Raw genomic sequence first — 19144 nt, 5'->3', positions numbered from 1 at the left:
GCCACAGTCTCAAAGAATTATTAATACAGCTTAAATAATTTCATTTGTCTTCATGTTCTTGTTTCTCCCTGTCCCTCCACTCCCTGCTTCCAGCCCCAAGCAGATATTCATGTTTTCTAGCTGCAAAAACTTAGTAAATCTTTGAGTAATGACTGAATGGATGTACCCAGTTCTCAGAAATCCAAATTCCAAGGTCAACAACTAAGATCTCCCCCAAGATTCTTAGAACTTCACTGAAGGCAATACAACCTGTGAATAGAAGTTCAACCTATATAGAGCTTCAAGAGGGTCTGACTTAGGACTCTGTCTCTTGCTTTCCCTTTATATTACATAATTCATCTCCTTCTTACATCTACTTCCCTTTCAAATTTTTACCTCAGAGCACCTGGGTGGCTCAGTAGGTTAAGCGTCTGCCTTTAGCTCAGGTAATGATCCTGGGGTCCTGGAATCAAGTCCCACATCAGGCTCTGCTCAGCTGGGAGGCTGCTTTCCCCTCTTCCTCTGTGATCTCTCTCACTTTCACTCTCTCAAATAAATAATCTTTAAAAAAATGTTAACTCTTTGAGGTTGTCATACAAGGAAGAAATGTCCTAGAAATTGAAGAAGGGTCTAATATACCCAGGAACTCAGTAAGTTTGCAATATTTCAATATATCAATATTCTAATATTCTTCTTTGGCCTCTCCTCTGAGCTGGGGGGCCCTTTAGCATATAAGTTGGAGACAAATCAAGCATTGGAAATAGCATAAATTCCAAGTTTTAGGTCGGAGAGTTTCTAAGCTATGCTTTTTTTTTTCTCTCTCTCTAACTATAAAAGCTGGAAAAACTAAGTGGTTTTCTCAGTTTGTAAGTTTTTCCTCTCTTGCTCTACCTTGATGTTTCATTTTACCTGTGACCTGAAAGTCATCTGATGGCCACGAGGTCAGGCATTATGCCAAACAGAGAAGCCCAGAACCAAACACCAGGGACATCCTCCCACCATTTTCTTCAAGGAAGGTAATTCTTAACACTAATTTGGCAAGTCTCACCTTCCAACCAATCTCCTTCAAAACACTGAGGGCAAAAGAATATTTATCTCAAATGTGAGAAAAAGGGGGTAGGGGAACGACCTCAGCTAAGAAATTATATTCCTTTTGGGAGCAGAAACCAATGTGGAATTTATTCTTTAACTTACATTTTTCAGCCTTGTATCTCAGGATGAGCAATTCAATAATTCAAATGCCAAGCATATAATCCAAATACTAAGTAGCTAGTTTTTAAAAGTCAGGTACGTGAAGATACTTGAATATTAGCAGCATTTCCAAATGATTGTCTGAGTCTTTCTTATCATTAAAAGCCGCAAAACAGGGATCCCTGGGTGGCGCAGCGGTTTGGCGCCTGTCTTTGGCCCAGGGCGCGATCCTGGAGACCCGGGATCGAATCCCACATCAGGCTCCCGGTGCATGGAGCCTGCTTCTCCCTCTGCCTGTGTCTCTGCGTCTCTCTCTCTCTCTCTGTGACTATCATAAATAAATAAAAATTAAAAAAAAAATTTAAAAGCCGCAAAACAAAACTCTACATCATAAGTAACAGACTCTAATAGTTGGCCGATATATAGGCTGGGTCAGAAAATTCCTTAACGTGGCATCCAGTGATTTCCAAAAACAATTCAATTTCAAACAATGATCCTTCCAGATGTGACATTTGGGCAGAATTGTTTGAAAACTCTAGAAGTAAATGTGAAATACCGGTGGTTTCCAGACAATCAAACTACAATTGTTGAGGTTTGAGATTGAGCTGTGCTGTTACTCCTATATATTAAAATGCTATTTATACTTTGTCGGTATGTGTATGACATGCCTGAGGGAATGGAAACTTAATTATACACATTCATTCTCAGTCAAGTTTGTTGAAATTATGCTCTAAATGGCTGCAGGCAAAATTCTGACTTTGGGAAATGAGTCTCCGGTGACCCGGTCTCATATTTTGATCTTGTTCTCCTTTTTAGGCCTTTCTACACCCTGTCTGTCCCTGCCAATCCCACCTCTCTATATTGTTGGAAAGGGGCTGGGAGGATTCTATAAAATACTTCACAGGAAAATCTTTCATAGGACTATTTGCTTTTGGAAAGAGGATCTGAGGGGAGAACAGTGTTCACTCCAAAGGAATGAACATTCAAGGTAGTCAAGAGAATAGACGTAGGAGTGTTGCTGGTTTCTCTCAAATCCCACCCAGTGGCTGACTCTGTGGACAAATAAACTGAGAATGATACTCTGATAACCTTTGGTGACATGGTGACCTTACCTCCGCCTTGTTTCTAGAAACATCAGACAGACCTGGGATCAGATAATAGAGGAACAGTGACGTCACAGGTCTTTGAGCCAACTACTAAAATTTCCAAGCTTCAGTGTACCCACTGTGAAAGGCTGAACGAAAGATCTCCCATATAGTACCCGGGATGGTATCTGACAAATCATCCCTCGTCAACTCCTTCACAGGGGCAGGGGAGGAAGAGCTCCAGTCTGAGTGAAAACAAGTTTTACTAATGACTCACTACTCTGTGCCTTGTGTTCTGATTTGTAAAATGGGGCACTGAGTCCCCCCCGGAGGATTATAATGTGAATTATTGGCATTAAAACCTGTTAAGTGCTTAGTACAAGGCCTGGCACTTAGAAAGTGCCGGGTAATTATTAACTGCTACTTGGTCAGATATTCTCAATATTGGAATGTTCACAAGAATTTCTAAAAGAGATTTTATTCTTTTTCCCACAAGTATGGAGGAGAAAAACTTTTGCTTTTATTTCTCCATCCAAACTTTCTGCCTTCTCTGATATGCCTTGTGCACTTACCACAGACATTTCAATTATTTGGCCCTAATGGAAGGAATCAGGAGTGTGGAAAATCTAAAACAGCAGTGAGGGCCCAACTTCTTTCTGTTTAATTTTGTCATGCAGAAAGAGGAACGCTGTCAATGGTATGACACCCATCCAAAGAGCTGCACAGTCCCTCAGCCTCTGGCAGGACACGCCCTGTTTTTGACAGCCAGCGATCAGGAGTGGGGGAAGCAAAACATCCTCCAGCAAGCAGGCATCTTATGGGTTTGCACCGTTACTGTGCACACGATTGCTAGGCGGTCTTGGAAACCATTTTCAGCCACTAAAGTAGAAACTTCTCTAGACCTATGGATGGGCTTCAAGACTCCTATTGAGTTCCATCAGAACTACCTCAGTGCTAAATTCAAAGAAAGCAGGGGATTCTCACTGGGACAATCTGTTAATTTTCATTGTACGCCCTCTTCTCTAAACATCTCCCCTGCTACCTGGTGAATTTTGAATTCCACAGCCTGAGATTTAGTCCTTTGACTCAATGCACTGATTCTGTAGGACATCCCAGCTACAATGTAAAGATTTCCTAGATTGAAAACAAACCCCCCTCAGCCATTGGCACATTCATGCCAATTAACCATAAGTTCAGCTCATTTCTTAGAAATGAGATATAAGGCAAATGCCTTGTATTGGAGCAATAGCTACTCAGGACCGCAGGCTCAAGTGCTTTCCGGGTTTGGGTAGGCTGCATGTAGGGCAATAGAGTGTAGTAGAGCCTGTGGTATTCTGGAAAAGAAGTCCTACCTAAAGATAGCACATTTAAAGCTTTTAAGAACACTGTGTGCCCGTCAAGTAAAACATGCCTGCCCATTGGCTGAAATTGTCATTGGTCCATCAGGTTACAATCTGAGATCCAGAGTATGAAGCAGAGGGGAGGTAGTTATGGGGGGAATCCTGGGTGAGAAGCTGTGAAGGGGATAGCCTGAGTTGTAAGGAACCTGTGAAGGGATGCACATAGTTGTGTGACAGCTGTGTGCAGGGACCTCTGGCATGCACACTTCATGCCTGAGCACAGAGTAACTCACCCCAGCTGCCAACTGCCATTTGGACTCCGTGGGAGTCCTGGGGACAATGAGGCTATTCTTGTGGGTCAAACATTCAGGCGTCAAACCTTCTAAGAATTTTACAGGGCCACAAAAAGTGCAGGATCCTAGAAAGATCCCACAATCTGGAAAGTGGTTTTCAGAACTTATACTCTGAGTTCCAACATGTTAGTGGGTGGAGAGGTTAAGAAATGCTTCCTCCACTCAGCAGGCCCCTTTGTCACCCTGTCCCTGCTTCTTTTTTTTTAAAAAATTTTTATTTATTTATGATAGTCACACACACACAGAGAGAGAGAGAGAGAGAGAGAGAGGCAGAGACACAGGCAGAAGGAGAAGCAGGCTCCATGCACCAGGAGCCCGATGTGGGATTCGATCCCGGGTCTCCAGGATCGCGCCCTGGGCCAAAGGCAGGCGCCAAACCGCTGCGCCACCCAGGGATCCCCCTGTCCCTGCTTCTTGACTAACTTCACATGCAGTGGGCTCTGTGCATGCCACATAGGGATCTGTCCACCTGACCTACTGTTGCAGAAAAAGAGCTTGGGAAAAAGTGAAAAACCATTTTCTAAATAAAGGTGGGGAAGTAAGTATGGTTATTCCAACTGTTAGGACAAGCTGCTGGTTCTGTACCTAGCAGGGTGCCTGGCACATGGCCTGTAACCAGAAGATTCTTCCTATCTGGACTACACTGAGTCACCTCCTGACAGACAACCCATTCCTCTAGATGCATTTCCACTTAGTGTAGGTCTCAACCTTCCAAAATCCTGAGCTATGCTTTTAGTAGGTGTCTCTGGGTTCTTTCTGCTCAGTGTGCAACTTCAGTATCAATATTTAGAACCTCATTGCTTTACTGGCTTTTGTGAAGTTGAAAAAAATCTCATTTAACCCAGATATTTACAGACTGACCATACTGTGGTCATTACCAGTCACACTCCCAGAAACAAAGTACATGTCAACATACATAAGAATATTAGGAGGCCGAGTCCTGAGACGGAAAGGATTGTCATGTGTATCCCTCCCATGACCATCGCCTTTTAATTTTGCATCTTGTGACTTCTGTCATTACAGACTAATGATTGCAACCAGCTGGTTTGAAAACTGTCTTAAGGCGGGGCACCTTTCTCTTATGTACTCATCAAGGTCATGGTTTACACCAAAGGAGATGGTTTCTTTTTCAGGATGTTCTTAGCTCTGGGTTCCTTGAGTCCTCTTTGACTCTTAGATTAATGAATGTCCCCAAATGAACACAGGACATATGGTTGTTTTAATGCAAGGATATTATGGTACAACTTTAAAAAAAAAGGACAAATAAAACTGTATTTTTGGTTTCATTTCCAAGTTATATGCAAAGCATGTTCCTTGGAAGAAACAGGCAGGCATTTAATTTACATACATATTTGGTAATAAAATGACATCCCTTACGTTTTGATGTGGTTGCTTTGACACAACACCATTGAAATGACCTCCTCAAAAAGAACAGGCCAACCGTTTCCATGACAGCAAAGAAACCCAGCAAACTACTGCCTCCCAGTGTGCAAACCTGGGAGGCTTCCTCTGCTCTCTGGTAACACATAGCTAATTGTACTTGTGGCTTTCCAGAACCAAAGCTCTCAGCACTCTCTCTCTCTCTCCTCCTGAGGGAACTGAGCCAAGAGATGATAACCATAGGCTGGAGGAAGTCAAGGATAAGGCCAGCGAAAATGTAGAGGAATGGATAGTATGAAGCAAAGGGAGACTCTGGATATCCCTGACATCACCTGAGTAAAGTGACTGACCTGACCTCTGTCTTTTGTGCACACACTCACACACACACACACACACACACACACACACACACATATATTAAAAGACTTTGAAGTTCCTTTTACTGGAAGATGAGAAACTGGTGCAAGTGATGTTACAAACAGACCAGATGCCGTGCACATGGGCATGGAGGGATAGCCCTACTTTCAAATTATTCATCTCTGCCCCAGGGCTGGGCTTGACGATCTAGAATTGGGCTTTTCTGAATGAAATTGTATGTGAGTGAGGTTGCTCCTGGTGCATTGTCTCGGGCAGAAATTTTGATGTCCTGGGAAAAAAAAATCTCAATAAAACATTTTCTATTCTCTCTAGTTCTTTTTTCATTTTTTTCCCCATGGTATTTTTTTTTCTGTTTTCAAGAATTTCTTGGGAGACAAGTTAAAGGGTTTCAAATCTACATTGACTTAACAATAGTCTCTAGTGCCCGGCAAAAGTCACTCTAAGATACATCATTTGGTTCTGCAATTTCCTCTGACAGTGTGTGCTTCTGACTTGGAACTGACTGCAGTCCATGAGCACAGCAATGCAAAATACTCCCCTAAACTAGGTCTGCATGAGTGGTTTTTAACCAGCTTTATTGGGAAATGATACACAAACAATAAACTGCACTCATTAAACGTGTGCAATTCAGTGAGTCTTGACAGTTTTATGTACCTGCTACAGCACCACCATAATCAAGATATGGAACGTTTTCATCACCCCGAAGAGTCCTTATAACCTTTATTCTGCTTCCACGTCCAGGCAACCCCTGATTTGATTTTTAAGCACTAGAGCTTAGTGTGGATTTTCTATCCCTGGAATCAGGTGGTAGTGTATTACTTTGCATTTGACTTCTTTCAGCATAACTAGGCTCTGAGTGTTATCCATGTTGGTGCAAGTGGCAATAGCACTTTTCTTATTGCTGAGTGATCGCCCGTGGAATGGTAGGGTTATACTTTGTCTATCCACGGATCTTCCCACTTGTGTCACTGTTTTTCTTATCACTTAAGAGTGCTGTCTACTTCAGGGCAGGCAGAACCAGTCTGCATTTCTTCAACAAGAAAGAAATCAAGAGGTTTTAATATACGAGAATTATGAAGTGTCCCATGTGACCCATTCATTCCTTCATCTGATTCTATCTCAAAGGTATGAGGTCCTCATCCTTATGCTCAGATCTCAGTACAATCATGACACTTTTCATTACTTTTTTCATTGCCCTCTCTCTGTCTGCCCCCCACCACACCCCTCGGCCAACAACACAGCCACAACACAGCTGTGGAGCTGTGGCTGATGCAGTTCTGTCCGCAGAGAAAATACTGGCTGCCAGAATGTTAAGTCAAACCGCTCCCTAGTGCCTGATGTCTGGCTAGCTTCTAATGGCAAGAAAGTGGAGTCTGGGGTCAGGACCAAGGCAGGAAGGTGGCAGGACACTTGGAAGAGGCGCCAACCTTTGAGTGTGTTCTCAAGGACTGACCACTTATTTTGAACACACTACTTCCTTGCTCTCACATGCTTTCTCTCACACCTTCATGACCTCCTTTAACGTTTTCATGTTAACTTACTACAGTAATTGTTGAACAGGTCAAGTGCATTTCCACCTGTGCAGCAGCCCATTATACTGGCTTCTGGTTAAAACCCTTCCTTCCTTCCCACTGTAGGCTCCTGTGGGACTCCGTTTATCACAGCACTTACACATTTTGCCTTCTAAATGAGTAGTTGATATGCTAGTCTCCCTTACCAAGGAAAGCTAAGCTTGGCATTCCGCATGACCTCCAATATGGGGAAGATGCTGTCCTCAATTTAAACAGTTATGCTGGAAGGAGCAGAAGAATAAAGTCACGAGGGCAATAAAACTTGAGGACTGCGGGCTCTAGCTTGGAGTCTGGGGCCGAATTTGGTGTGGCTAATAGACCTGCTTCGTGGGGCTAAGGTTGGCGTGAATGAAGTCAGCATGAAGCGTTTAGCCTTTGTTCTGTAGCCACAGAGAACCACAGAAATTCCGAGTACCACATCAGACAAGCTAAGTCTGCACCGAACATAGTCAAGTGTAGAGAAAAGAAGGGGGCAGCTGGGAGGCTGAAAATTATATGTTGATTTGTCAGTCTAGCCACAAATGGGCAACAGTACCCAGGGGATGATTCAATCCATCCATCCCCCCAGATTATCCCTTTGGCTGCCACTTCTCAGCATAAGATGGCTAATATGATATGGTTTCATTTAGTTATTTCTGAAATCATATTTTGGCTAATGCAGCCAAGCCAGACAAATGAGCCTGAACAAAATTAAAATACCTGAAAGAGTTGTGTTTTGATTATCTTAGGTGGAAACAAATTCATGCTAAATTCTATCTTCAGGGTTTTTTTTTTTTCCAGGTCTTTTTATCACTTTTTAAAGTAACAGGGTGGAATTGTAGGGCCTCAATTAAGTTTCACTATGTAAGCATGTGGATGATGTATATTCAAGTATAAACAGTTGACAAAATAAAATGGTACTCGTGGAACAATGTAATTTAAGATACTGTAAATATTTTCATTTTACATTATAGTTTTATTTTATGCTATGCAAAACTATTCATTGAAACATTAATTCTAGTTCCAATTACTAATTGATAACAATACTAGATTGGATTATATACACAGACTTGATTATCATCTTTTATCAGTTATTTAAGGAATGTTCAGAAAGTAATTTGGGCTCCACTTGATTTTTCCTTTTAGGACTGATCTGATCTGATTACCTAATCCCAACCTAACTTTTGACCCTGGGGTTTATATTTTCTTTATTCTTATAAAAATGACACAATAGAATTTTATTATAAAAATTCAAGCCATTAGGAAAGTACAATGATCAGCATAAAAATTACTCCAAGATCCTTCCAATTTGACTTAAGTGGCTATCACTCCAAACATCTCTCTCCCTGTGCATGGACATATATAAATAAATAGGCATGCAGATGTTTTCATAGGAGCAAGGTTGTCATATCCAAATTATTAATACAGATATCATAAAGGCAAAAACAGAGATATTTAATTTTACTTTAATTTGACAAAATTAAAAAAAGAAATGAAAAGACAAGGTGATAGTATTCCTGAACTTTAGAAAATTATTTCTTCACTACAGAATATTTGTTTTTAGAGGGCCCACTACAGTTAAGAAACAAAGATAAGTTACCAGATTTGGGGGAAAAAATGTAGCAGCCAGGTTTTAATTTTATACAGTTCTAAGTGACAGTTTATCATGACACTAACATTAACATCTTTGTCCCTCACCTTCCTTTGCCAAATTTTGATAGAGTATTTTTAGATGTCAAGATGTCAATTTTTAGATGTCCTTTTTTTTTTAATTCTTTTCTCAAACCCCAAATTTCTAGGGTCATTTTGCTTTAGTTCTAAGCTTAACTCGATCTATTGCTAGTCTTAGAGTCAAAGCTTCAGGATTTCTGAGCTTGTCTGCTTGTTTCGTCTCTGCATTGCTTCTATTTTTTAAATAATGTATCCAAAGGGGATCAGAAATAGAGTGATTACAGAATTTGTTCATCAAAGGGAGACACCTTAAAAAATGCAAGAAGGAGCTATTAATACTTGTCAAGACAACAGGTATCATGGGGACTAGTTTAGGCAAAGTAGGACTTAAGATCACCCTAAAGCCAAAAGTGGTGTTTTATATGTTCTTGCTCCAACTCAGCACTTTTTTGAGGCATTTAAATGGTGCCAAAGAGTTCCTTACACAAAGAAGCACCTATTTGGGGGAAAAAGTTTGATCTAAGTAAAGGTCCAACAGCTCACTTCCAGGGGTTAATGAGTGGGCTCTAGGGAGTCCACCAATCAGTCAAAATCATATCCATATACATGTGCATTTTTCTGGAAAGATGTTCATATAACTCATTTAGATCTTCAAAGGGTCTATTGACCCTTTATGTTTAGAACCTGTACAGATTGTTGAATATCTATATACATAAAAATATATATTATATATGTATATGAAAACCAGGTAGTTATTTGTGTTCAGAAGAAAACAAAACAGAACAAAACACCCTGTCAAATCAAATGATTAAATTATATGTTGCACTGTTAAATATAAATTTTTATGGCTGTGGGGCAGAGTTTCTGTGTATAAATTAGTATGTAAACTCCATATTTACATGGAGTAAATGTAAATCAGAAAAGTTACATTGCTGGATTATGCTCCCCTAACCTCCTAAAAATAATATCATACAAATATAATTTCACATTATTGTTACTTAGTTTTTGTTGTAGGATTAATAGAAGAAATGACCTAATGTAGAGTTTCTGACCTTTTGTAAAATTGCTAGTAATGACTTGGATTTCACTTTTCAGTGTCTCTTTCATGAAGGTTTGTACAATAACACTGAATGTTAGGAATATTTTTCCCCTTCAACCAGCTGTTACACTTCCTTCTATAAGCTCTATGGCAACCAAGTTGTACAGTTCACTGGGGTTACCTTTTAGCCTGAGCTGTCAGGAAGGTCACTGAGGCTATTAAAATAGATATCCTAGTCTAGGATTACTGGAACCATTTCCATTCTTCTTGATAGAAGAATTCCTTGGTTAATACCGAAACATTCTCTTTTTTGGTCCTTATTCTGCTGCCATTGCTTAGATGGTGGTATTACACAGCTATTTTTATTTTTTTATTTTATTATTTTATTTTAATTCCAGTATAACTAACATATGGTGTTACATTAGTTTCAAGTGCACATTATAGTGATTCAGCACTCCCCTAAGTCACCTAGTGCTCATCACAGCAAGTGCCCTCCTTAATCCCCAACACCTTTCACCCACCCCACTAACCATTTCCCCTCTGGCCACCATCATTGTGTTCTTTAGGCTTAGGAGTCTATTTCTTGGTTTCTCTCTCTCTCTTTTTTCTCATGTTCTTTTGTTTTTCTTAAATTTCACTTATGAGTGAAATCATATGGTATTTGCCTTTCTCTGACTGCCTTACTTCACTGAGTATTATACTCTCTAGCTCCATCCACACACTTGCAGATGGCAAGATTTCATTCTTTTTATGGCTGAATAATATTCCACTGTATACATGTGCCACATCTTTATCCATTTATCTATCAATGGGCCCCTGGGCTGCTTCCATAGTTTGGCTATTGTAGAAAATGATGCTATAAACATGGGGTGCATATATCCCTTTGAATTAGTGTTTTTGTGTTCTTTGGGTAAAACACCCAGTAGTGTGATTCCTGGATCATAGAATAGTTCTGTTTTTAACTTTTTTGAGGAACCTCCATACTCTTTTGCAGAGTGGCTACACCAGTTTGCATTCCCACCAACAGTGTACGAGGGTTCCCCCTTCTCCGCATCCTCTCCAATACTTGTGACAGTTACTTATTTTCAGTTGTAAAAGTGAGTAGGTGGATGACTGCTCATGACACTGACTAGGAGAAAAGTTGTTAAATGTCCTCTTTCCTTTGCCATGCACAGTCCTGGCCCAGAAGATTAAACATGAAGTGTTCCTGAAGGAGAAAAGACATTAGTAAAAAGGAGGAAAAAACTGCTGCGTGGAAAATAAAATGATAATGCCAATAGTGGCCAGCAAAATGATTGGAAACATATGAAAGTTAGTGGATTCAAGTTAAAAGAAATACACACATCTGAAAGCTTTCCCTGAAGTGCTCAACCCCCTCTGTCCAGATCCAGCCTCAGTAGACTTTCCCAGGAAATCAGGAAGCAAAAGCAAATTTGTGATGAGCCCTAACAAAAGTTTATTAGGGGGCATTTAGCTGCCCCGCCCCATGAAACAGTTCACACCTGAAAGAGCCCTTATGTAGATTGGGGGATTAAGTTCTTAAAGAATGTTATACCTTGATGTTAAAAAAAAAAAAAGTAATGCCTCACCCCAGAATATCTGAAACATTGACAGGAGAACTGTTGATCTAACCATTTGCTCTGCAGGAACTTTAGACTTATCAGCTTCCTCTTTGCCTTCCTTTTGATTACAGTTTCCTGGAATCCATGGCCCTGGCAAGGCCCCAGGTAGTCAGCCCCATGCTGCAGGGCAAAGCTTCACTGGCGCTTGCCTTGCTGGGCTGGGGCTGTGCCGAGTCACAGTAGCGCCTTAGCCAAGAAAGGGTCTTCTACCTTTTTGCTGGGGCACGCACCTCGTCTTTTACTTCCTCTCCAACTTCCCCACACCCACATCCATCTCAAAACACCAGAGAAAGAGGCTGAAGAGCAAACCCGTGGCAAGGAACCACGAGATGGAGATCGTTCAGCTCTCTGCAAGTTTCAGATTGACAATCCTGAAACTAATGAAAAATAAAGAGGTTCTCTTATCTCCATTCAGACCAGCAGGGATGCATTTTTCTCTTCCCTGGTGTCTGGGTTGCTTGCTTGCACTTCCCTAGAGCAGGCTTAGGAGTAAAATGTTTAAAACCTAAGAATATGGAGTGTGTTGCAGGTTCAACGGCAGTTCAACCACAAGTAGAGCATGGAGCAGGCTTTGGAAAATATAATATAGAACATCTTAGCCTTTTTATGGTATTAATTTTCTCCCACATCCCTTTAAGTTATTTTGTGCATGTCTTCTGGCCTCTACGTCTGTCTGCTTTCTTCTAATTTTTCCTTCCAAAAGAAACCTTCTGACATTGTGACATGAATGTCTTCATTAATGACCCGTGCCATTTATTTTGCTTATATGCTTGGTTAAATACTGGATTTGGCTCATACTTTTCATATGGAATATTAATATTCATTATTCTCAAAGTAGAAAGACAAGCTTCTCATGTTAAACTAAAAAAACCTGTATTTAATTAATCTTCGAGTAAATGAACATGTAAAAAACAGTAAGAAATTGTTGGATGTTTTGAAAATTATTGCTTCTGCTTTAGCCTTTCTCTTAGGTCTTGAATTCCCCAAATATTTTTAAAGTCACTTTTCAGGCATTATTAGATCCTGTTACATGGCTAATAAAAAAGAAGGCTAAAACCTATTCAGTCATTTTTTGATGAATGTGGTTTATTGGCATAATTCAGCATAAAATAAGAGAAGAAAAACATTCTGCTTCAAATAATGTGCCTTTGAAAAAATTATTCTTTTAGGGCACCTGGGAGGCTCAGTCAGTTAAGTATCAGACTCTTGATTTTAGCTCAGGTCATGATGTCAGGGTTGTGAAATCAAGCCCCAAACTGGGCTCTGCACTCAGCTTGGAGTCTCTCTCTCTCTCTCTCTTCCTCTGCCCCTCTCCCCTCTCACATGCTCTAGGTAAATATATAAATAAAATATTTTAAAAATTATTTTTTAATTATTGAAGTATAGTTGATATATGTTAAATTAGTTTCAGGTATAAAACATAGTGATCTGACAATTCTGTTTATTCCCAATGCTCATCCCACTAAGTATAGTTACCATCTGCTACAATGTTATTACAATATTATTGACCATATTCCCCATCTGTCTCATTTCAGTGACTTACTTATTTTATAACTGGAAGTTAGTACCTCTTAATCCCATTTACCTTATTTTACCCATCCCGCATCCACTTCCCCTCTAATAAATAATGTGTCGGTTTTTTCAACTGGATCATCTCAGGAGTAACTCCACTTTCCATTTATGCTTCGTGTGTGTCAGTGGCTTTACTCACCTAGAATCTTGTCATATCTGCTTGGGTATGCAGAAACCAGAAACGTGTTTCCTTCTTATTTTGATTTTGCTCTTTCCACTGCAGGTGTAACCCCCATTAGCCTTAGCGAAAAGCTGGCTGACTCTCCAACATGCACACATTTTACCCTTTTATATATATACCCAAAGGAAACCACACCACCAACTTAATTTGTTTCTGTTTTCATGCCACCCAGTGCTACTTACACACTTATTGGAAAAGGTCATTTCATTCCACTGAAGTTTCGTGCAGCTCAGCTTAACTGGGTCTTCCCATTATTCGGTGAGTATTTTTCCTTAATTCAGTTACTATCATGTTCTCTGCAGTGCTAAGAGAATCCCAGATTTTTTTTTCAAAAATCTCAGTAATTTTTGCTATTCTAATTCCCAGAATCCAAATCTTTTCATTGTCTGAAGATGGTTTGCCTCATACTTAGAAGACTAAATTCATCCTGTAGGAGCTCCACTTATGCCTCCCTTCTTGATCATCCATCTCTCTTTCACTTTTTCTCTATGTCCTTGGAGGCTAACATCTCCAGTTACATCCCGGGATCCCATCTCCTCATACCTCCTCTGAGACCTCGTTCTCTTACTTATTATCCCTCTTCTCTGAGTCCTAACAGGCTGTCTCTACCTCAGACACTTCCACCCCTAAAACAGCAACAAAACAGACCTTTTTTTTAAGATTTATTTATTTATTTGAGAGAGAGAGAGAGAGAGAGAGAGAGCAGGGGAGAGGAACCAGGGAATGAGAGAATCTCTGGTGAGTGTAGAACCCGATGCTGGGCTCAATCTCATCATGACCCTGAGATCAGGGCCTGAGTGGAAACCAAGAGTCAGAGGCTTAACCAAGTCAACCAGCGAGGCACCTCAAAAATGGATCTTTCTTCAACTCTACCTCTCAAATTTCCTTTCTGCAAACTTTTTGAAAGTGGATTTCTGTTCTCCATGACCTAATCCTTAACTTCTAGCAGTTTAGTTGTTATCCATATCTGTCCATTGGAGCTAAACTCTCAAAAGTTACTGGTATATAATCTGTCGGCAACCAAATCTAGTGACTTTCCTCAACCTCCCCATTACTTAGTGTGCCATTGGACAGAACTATTGACACCACATTTCTGGAAACCAGAAGTGTGTCCAGAATTCTGAGTGGAGTCTTTTGTCTTCATGCCCTTTTTAATTGTGAACTTGAACCTTTATCTTTTTAGGCTGTGATTTCCCTTGACCAGTCTCTTTACTGTAGACATGCTTTCAGGACTTTACCTTCATACATTCTCTATATACTCCTTTTCTGGAATTTTCATGGTTTTAAACATCTTCTTTATGTGCATAGCTCTGAAATCCATGAATTCTGAATAGCAGGCCTCTATTTGCTATTTCAGCTGGACTATGTTTGAATTCTACTAGGTTATCAAATTTAACAGGTCCAGAACAGAATCCATTTTTTCTCCTTCCCCAACTTGCCTTTCTGTTTCCTTACCCCAGAGCCACATGGACGCTCAAGCTCTCATAGATATGGTGCCAAGACATGGTGCCAAGACAGCCCTTGATATACATTATCGGCAGACTAATTTTTTTGAAGTACATTTATAAGTTAGTCCCCTATGTAACAGTTTCATATCATTTACAAGACAAAATCCAGATTTTAAAAAATATATTTTATTTATTTATTCATGACAGACATAGAGAGAGAGAGAGAGAGAGAGGCAGAGACACAGGCAGAGGGAGAAGCAGGCTCTATGCAGGAGTCTGACATGGGACTTGATCCCTGGTCTCCAGGATCACACCCTGGGCTGACGGTGGCACTAAACCACTGGGCCACCAGGGCTGCCCCAGATCTTAACATGGCATTCACGGTTGTTCATAGCATGGCTGCAGCTGAATCATCTGTTTCTAGTTCTCAAGGCTACACTGATCGCCAGGCAACTATTTGTTATTATTAATAAAAATATTTTATGTTAGTTGCTTTTCTCTGTATTCACCTTCAGGTTTTCATCCCTGAGGCTTCACTCACGCTGTTTTCCATCTACTGTGGATGGACAGGTGGAGGTGGGGGGCTCTTGGAGCATGGCTTGGTGGAGAAGTGGCTACTATCAACCAATTCCCAAATGCGATTGATTAACCATCCTGCCTGGGGGTGGAGCCTGGTCCATATCAAAAAAAGCCTAGAATCACAGGAAGTTGTTCAGGTGGTATACAGTGTCAGTTCTAAACTCTCCAATGACACGTGGGACTCTACTTTTCAGGAATATTGGCATACTAGACCCCGACTTTATTGAAAGGATACCTGATTTATTTCCGTAGTCTCTGCCAGTGTTGAGAATAGCCAGAAAATAAGTGATCAATAATTATTAAATGAGAAAACACATTTTATAAAGTACCAATTTGTAGAATTCTGGTGATCTCTTTATTTCCTATTATCCTCCCAAACCATCCTTACTCCCACCCCAATCACTCAGATGGTTTATTATCTTAATTGCCAAAAAAGTTCAATTTATCTGGTGGTTGGAATTTTTTTAATGTGATTGTCTAGTTAATTTGAATGTATTATAATTTTAAAGTATAATTTCTACACCTGAACTTTATCTAACAGATATTTTATATTACTTGTAGCCAACAATGATAAGGCGTCCACCAACAGTTGTTTGCTACATTTGTGGTCGTGAATATGGAACAAAATCTATTGCCATCCATGAACCACAATGTCTGAAAAAGTGGCATAATGAAAACAACTTGTTACCTAAAGAGTTAAGGAGATCAGAACCTAAAAAACCAGAAGTCAGGACCATTACTGGTAAGTTTTTGAAAAAACAAAAACAAAAACAAAAAACTTGACTGTATAAGGGGAGACTTTTCTCGCTAAACTTATAAGAGGACAGATATTCCTTTCTTAGTTATTCAAATAACTGAAATCAGCAACCTACTTCCCATTGTTACCATTAAGAAATTTAGCCCAATGTGGGCATATTTTTCAATAACACAAAAGAAACAAGAAATCCAGAAATCGATAGGCAATGCCCAGATCATTGAAATTTTGCAACTAATATTTTGTAAAGCACCGCACAAGGCAAATAAAACTCCATAAGCTGCTGTGTGTGTGGCCTCCTAACAGAGCCTTTGCTTGCTCATTTAGGGCGAGAACAAAGTAGTTCAGAGAATGTTTGCCAGGCAAACTAGGGCTTGCTCATCTTATTTCTACCATTGTCACTTTCTCAGTGGATCCCCTCAAAGGAAAATCATTCTTGGTCTTAAGAAAAGTATTATCTAATTCATTAATCCTCCTTATGTAACTAGATTTGTATAACTGGAGGGTACTCCAAGTCTTTTAGTATAAATGAGTCCTAAGTACCTTGTTAGAGATGTGACCCAAGAGAGTTCTCTAACAACCTAGAGTGGAATCTAGATTGTCATGATAAAGTTCTAAAGGCTGCTAGAACCTGACTATTCATAATCCTTGCCAAAAGTAGGAGGACTCATCATTCAGATGGGAAAAGAGCCCAAGATGAGGGGCCCCTGGGTGGCTCAGTGGTTGAGTGTTTGCCTTTGGCTCAGGTCATGAGCCTGGAGTCCTAGGATCGAGTCCCACATCATGCTCCCCACAGGGAACCTGCATCTCCCTCTGCTTCTCTCTGTCTCTAATGAATAAGTAAATAAAATCTTAAAAAAAAAAAAAAGCCCAAGATGAAAACATCCATCCATAGAAATTAGAGCATTTGCCCACAAAGAAGTTTACTTTGCTGAAACTCTCTTCCTAGACATTCTCTGTGGGATCAAAAATCTGTTTTCTGCACTTCTGACTATATCAGCTTCTCTGCCTGAGTATAATGATCATGAGTCTAGAAAAGGAGAGAGAAACAACTGGTTTGAAGGGGGGTTCATTAGTCTGTTATTGCCCACAAGTGGAAATGGGAGGCCCTATAGCCTCACTTCCCCACAGTTTTGCTCTGGGCCCCTTGCTGTTTTTGTTTCTAAAGGCATTCTTCATCTGGAAGCAGAGAGAATTCCCATCCCATTTCCCACTCCATGACTTACTGTGGTCATGGAGTCCAAACAACCCTTCCTCCGGATCCAAAGGCAAAGCCCTACTCCCAACATTTGTAACCATGTTACAAAATCATCCCCAATGAGACTCAATACTGTGGAATGTTTGAATCCATATTACCATGGATGAGTAAGGAGAAAGTCCGTGCTGTTCTTTTTTCGATAATTTTCAAAGCTCTCAAAATACGTATCGTATCCTGCAATGGAAAGTGATACTGAGTTTGTCCGAGGTTGTATTGGGGTTCATTTCCCGTGGAGCGAAATAAAGAACCTGAGGAGTAGCAGGATGGGAATCTAAAGTTTGCTATGCTTGTGTGAACCATTAGGATGAAGTCATAGGAGAATTGCCTGGGCTTTAATGAAGAAATATTTGCTGTGAAAATGACAAAAAGAAAAGTATGCGATTTATGTTTGAGTGCCTGGCTACACTTAGGGGGGGCCTATTTGGGGCGATATGAAGACACAGTCAATTTAATGTACTAAAGCCATTCTATTTAAATAAGGTTTATTAAAGCTAAATCCCACACTGTTTTTCTAAAATAAAGCCATATGCCTTTTCTCGTACTCTCTGCCAGTGAAGATTATACATCTTTCGATGTCTTCCTTGTTTTCTTAAGGACACTTCTCTTCATCCGATTAACTATTCTGTTTGCATTCTTCACTTAAATTATTTAAAGAATCTTCAAGTCTATGGCCATGAAGAGATGATAAATTTTTAGGATATCATTCATCCTAAATTCACTCTAAACTGTCAGTTTTGGCCTATTAAGAACATTCCACTGAAGGATTACAGAAGAGGAAAAACACAGATGCATGTTCTTTTCCCTTTGTCAGTTTATATTTAGAGTCAATTGAAAGAAGGCCAAAAGTTGTATTTGCAAGATAATAATGTGTAAGCAAAGATGTTAATAATTAGTGAAGAATGCATATCATAACACATAAGACAACATTTTCCCCTTTTTTAAAAATCCAAGGAGTGAAAAGTCTCCGGTTCGTAGCTAACTTTTTACTCAACCCTTGAAAGAGGGAGCGGTACTCTTTTTTTTTTTTTTTTTTTTTTTGGCAAAAATGGTCTGATTTGTTTAAAAGCCTCAGTCAACAGGTATTTCCTGAAAATATTTTCCATAAAAAGTAGAGTATGGTTCTCCAGAACAAAAACTGATCCATTTTACCATTTTTCTTTTTTTTCTTTTCTTTCCTTTTTGTTCCTTTTTTTCTTTAACTTTCCAGCCAAAGGTTTCTATGATCTCGATGCCTTAAATGAAGCTGCTTGGACCAGTGCCCTGAGCCAGTTGGTTCCCTGTAATATTTGTGGGCGTACCTTCCTGCCAGACAGGCTGATTGTTCACCAACGATCCTGTAAACCCAAAGTCGCCAAGTAAAGCCCTCTCTCCCAGCAAAAAGTGTTACAGGAATTAGATCATTTGAGAGAGATTGGGGTATGGAGGGAAGGGGGGAAAGGAGGGAAGGAGAGGAAACAAGAAACACTGGAACCCACTCAAGGCGGTCTAGTGTGGGAAGCCAGCTCAGGGCTCTGGTGGCACGAGTGTGACCGGGACCATGATGCGGTGGGCCAACGCTCTGCTTTTAATGAGTAGCTGTGAGCAGGAGCACAGACACACTGGGGGCCGTGTCACACCCCATCAGACAGAATTACAAGTGGGCTGCACCTCATCTGGGCTGGCATTGTTGTCTCCAGGAAATATCAGAGCCAACTGTTGCTGTTTTTGTTCCATTCTCTTTTCCTGAGCAAGATTTTGAATTTCACAATTAGCACCATTATTATT

At 40.2% G+C, this 19144-nt stretch overlaps 1 protein-coding gene across 3 annotated transcripts in view; it reads left to right on the top strand.

Moving 5' to 3' along the window:
- LOC121495445 (zinc finger protein 474) overlaps nucleotides 1-18739 on the top strand; it is a 106418-nt gene extending 87679 nt beyond the window's left edge. For all 3 annotated transcript variants that reach the window (XM_041762915.1, XM_041762916.1, XM_041762917.1), the window contains 2 exons: nucleotides 15930-16110; nucleotides 18588-18739. In XM_041762915.1, coding sequence (XP_041618849.1) covers nucleotides 15930-16110; nucleotides 18588-18739 — 333 coding nt within the window. The remainder of the gene's footprint in view (nucleotides 1-15929; nucleotides 16111-18587) is intronic.
- Nucleotides 18740-19144: the final 405 nt, after the last annotated feature.

The sequence above is a fragment of the Vulpes lagopus genome, chromosome 7, assembly GCF_018345385.1.
Source record: "Vulpes lagopus strain Blue_001 chromosome 7, ASM1834538v1, whole genome shotgun sequence".
Lineage (NCBI taxonomy): Eukaryota > Metazoa > Chordata > Mammalia > Carnivora > Canidae > Vulpes > Vulpes lagopus.
Note: the sequence above shows the minus strand (reverse complement) of the source record. Positions and strands in the feature narration are given on the sequence as shown.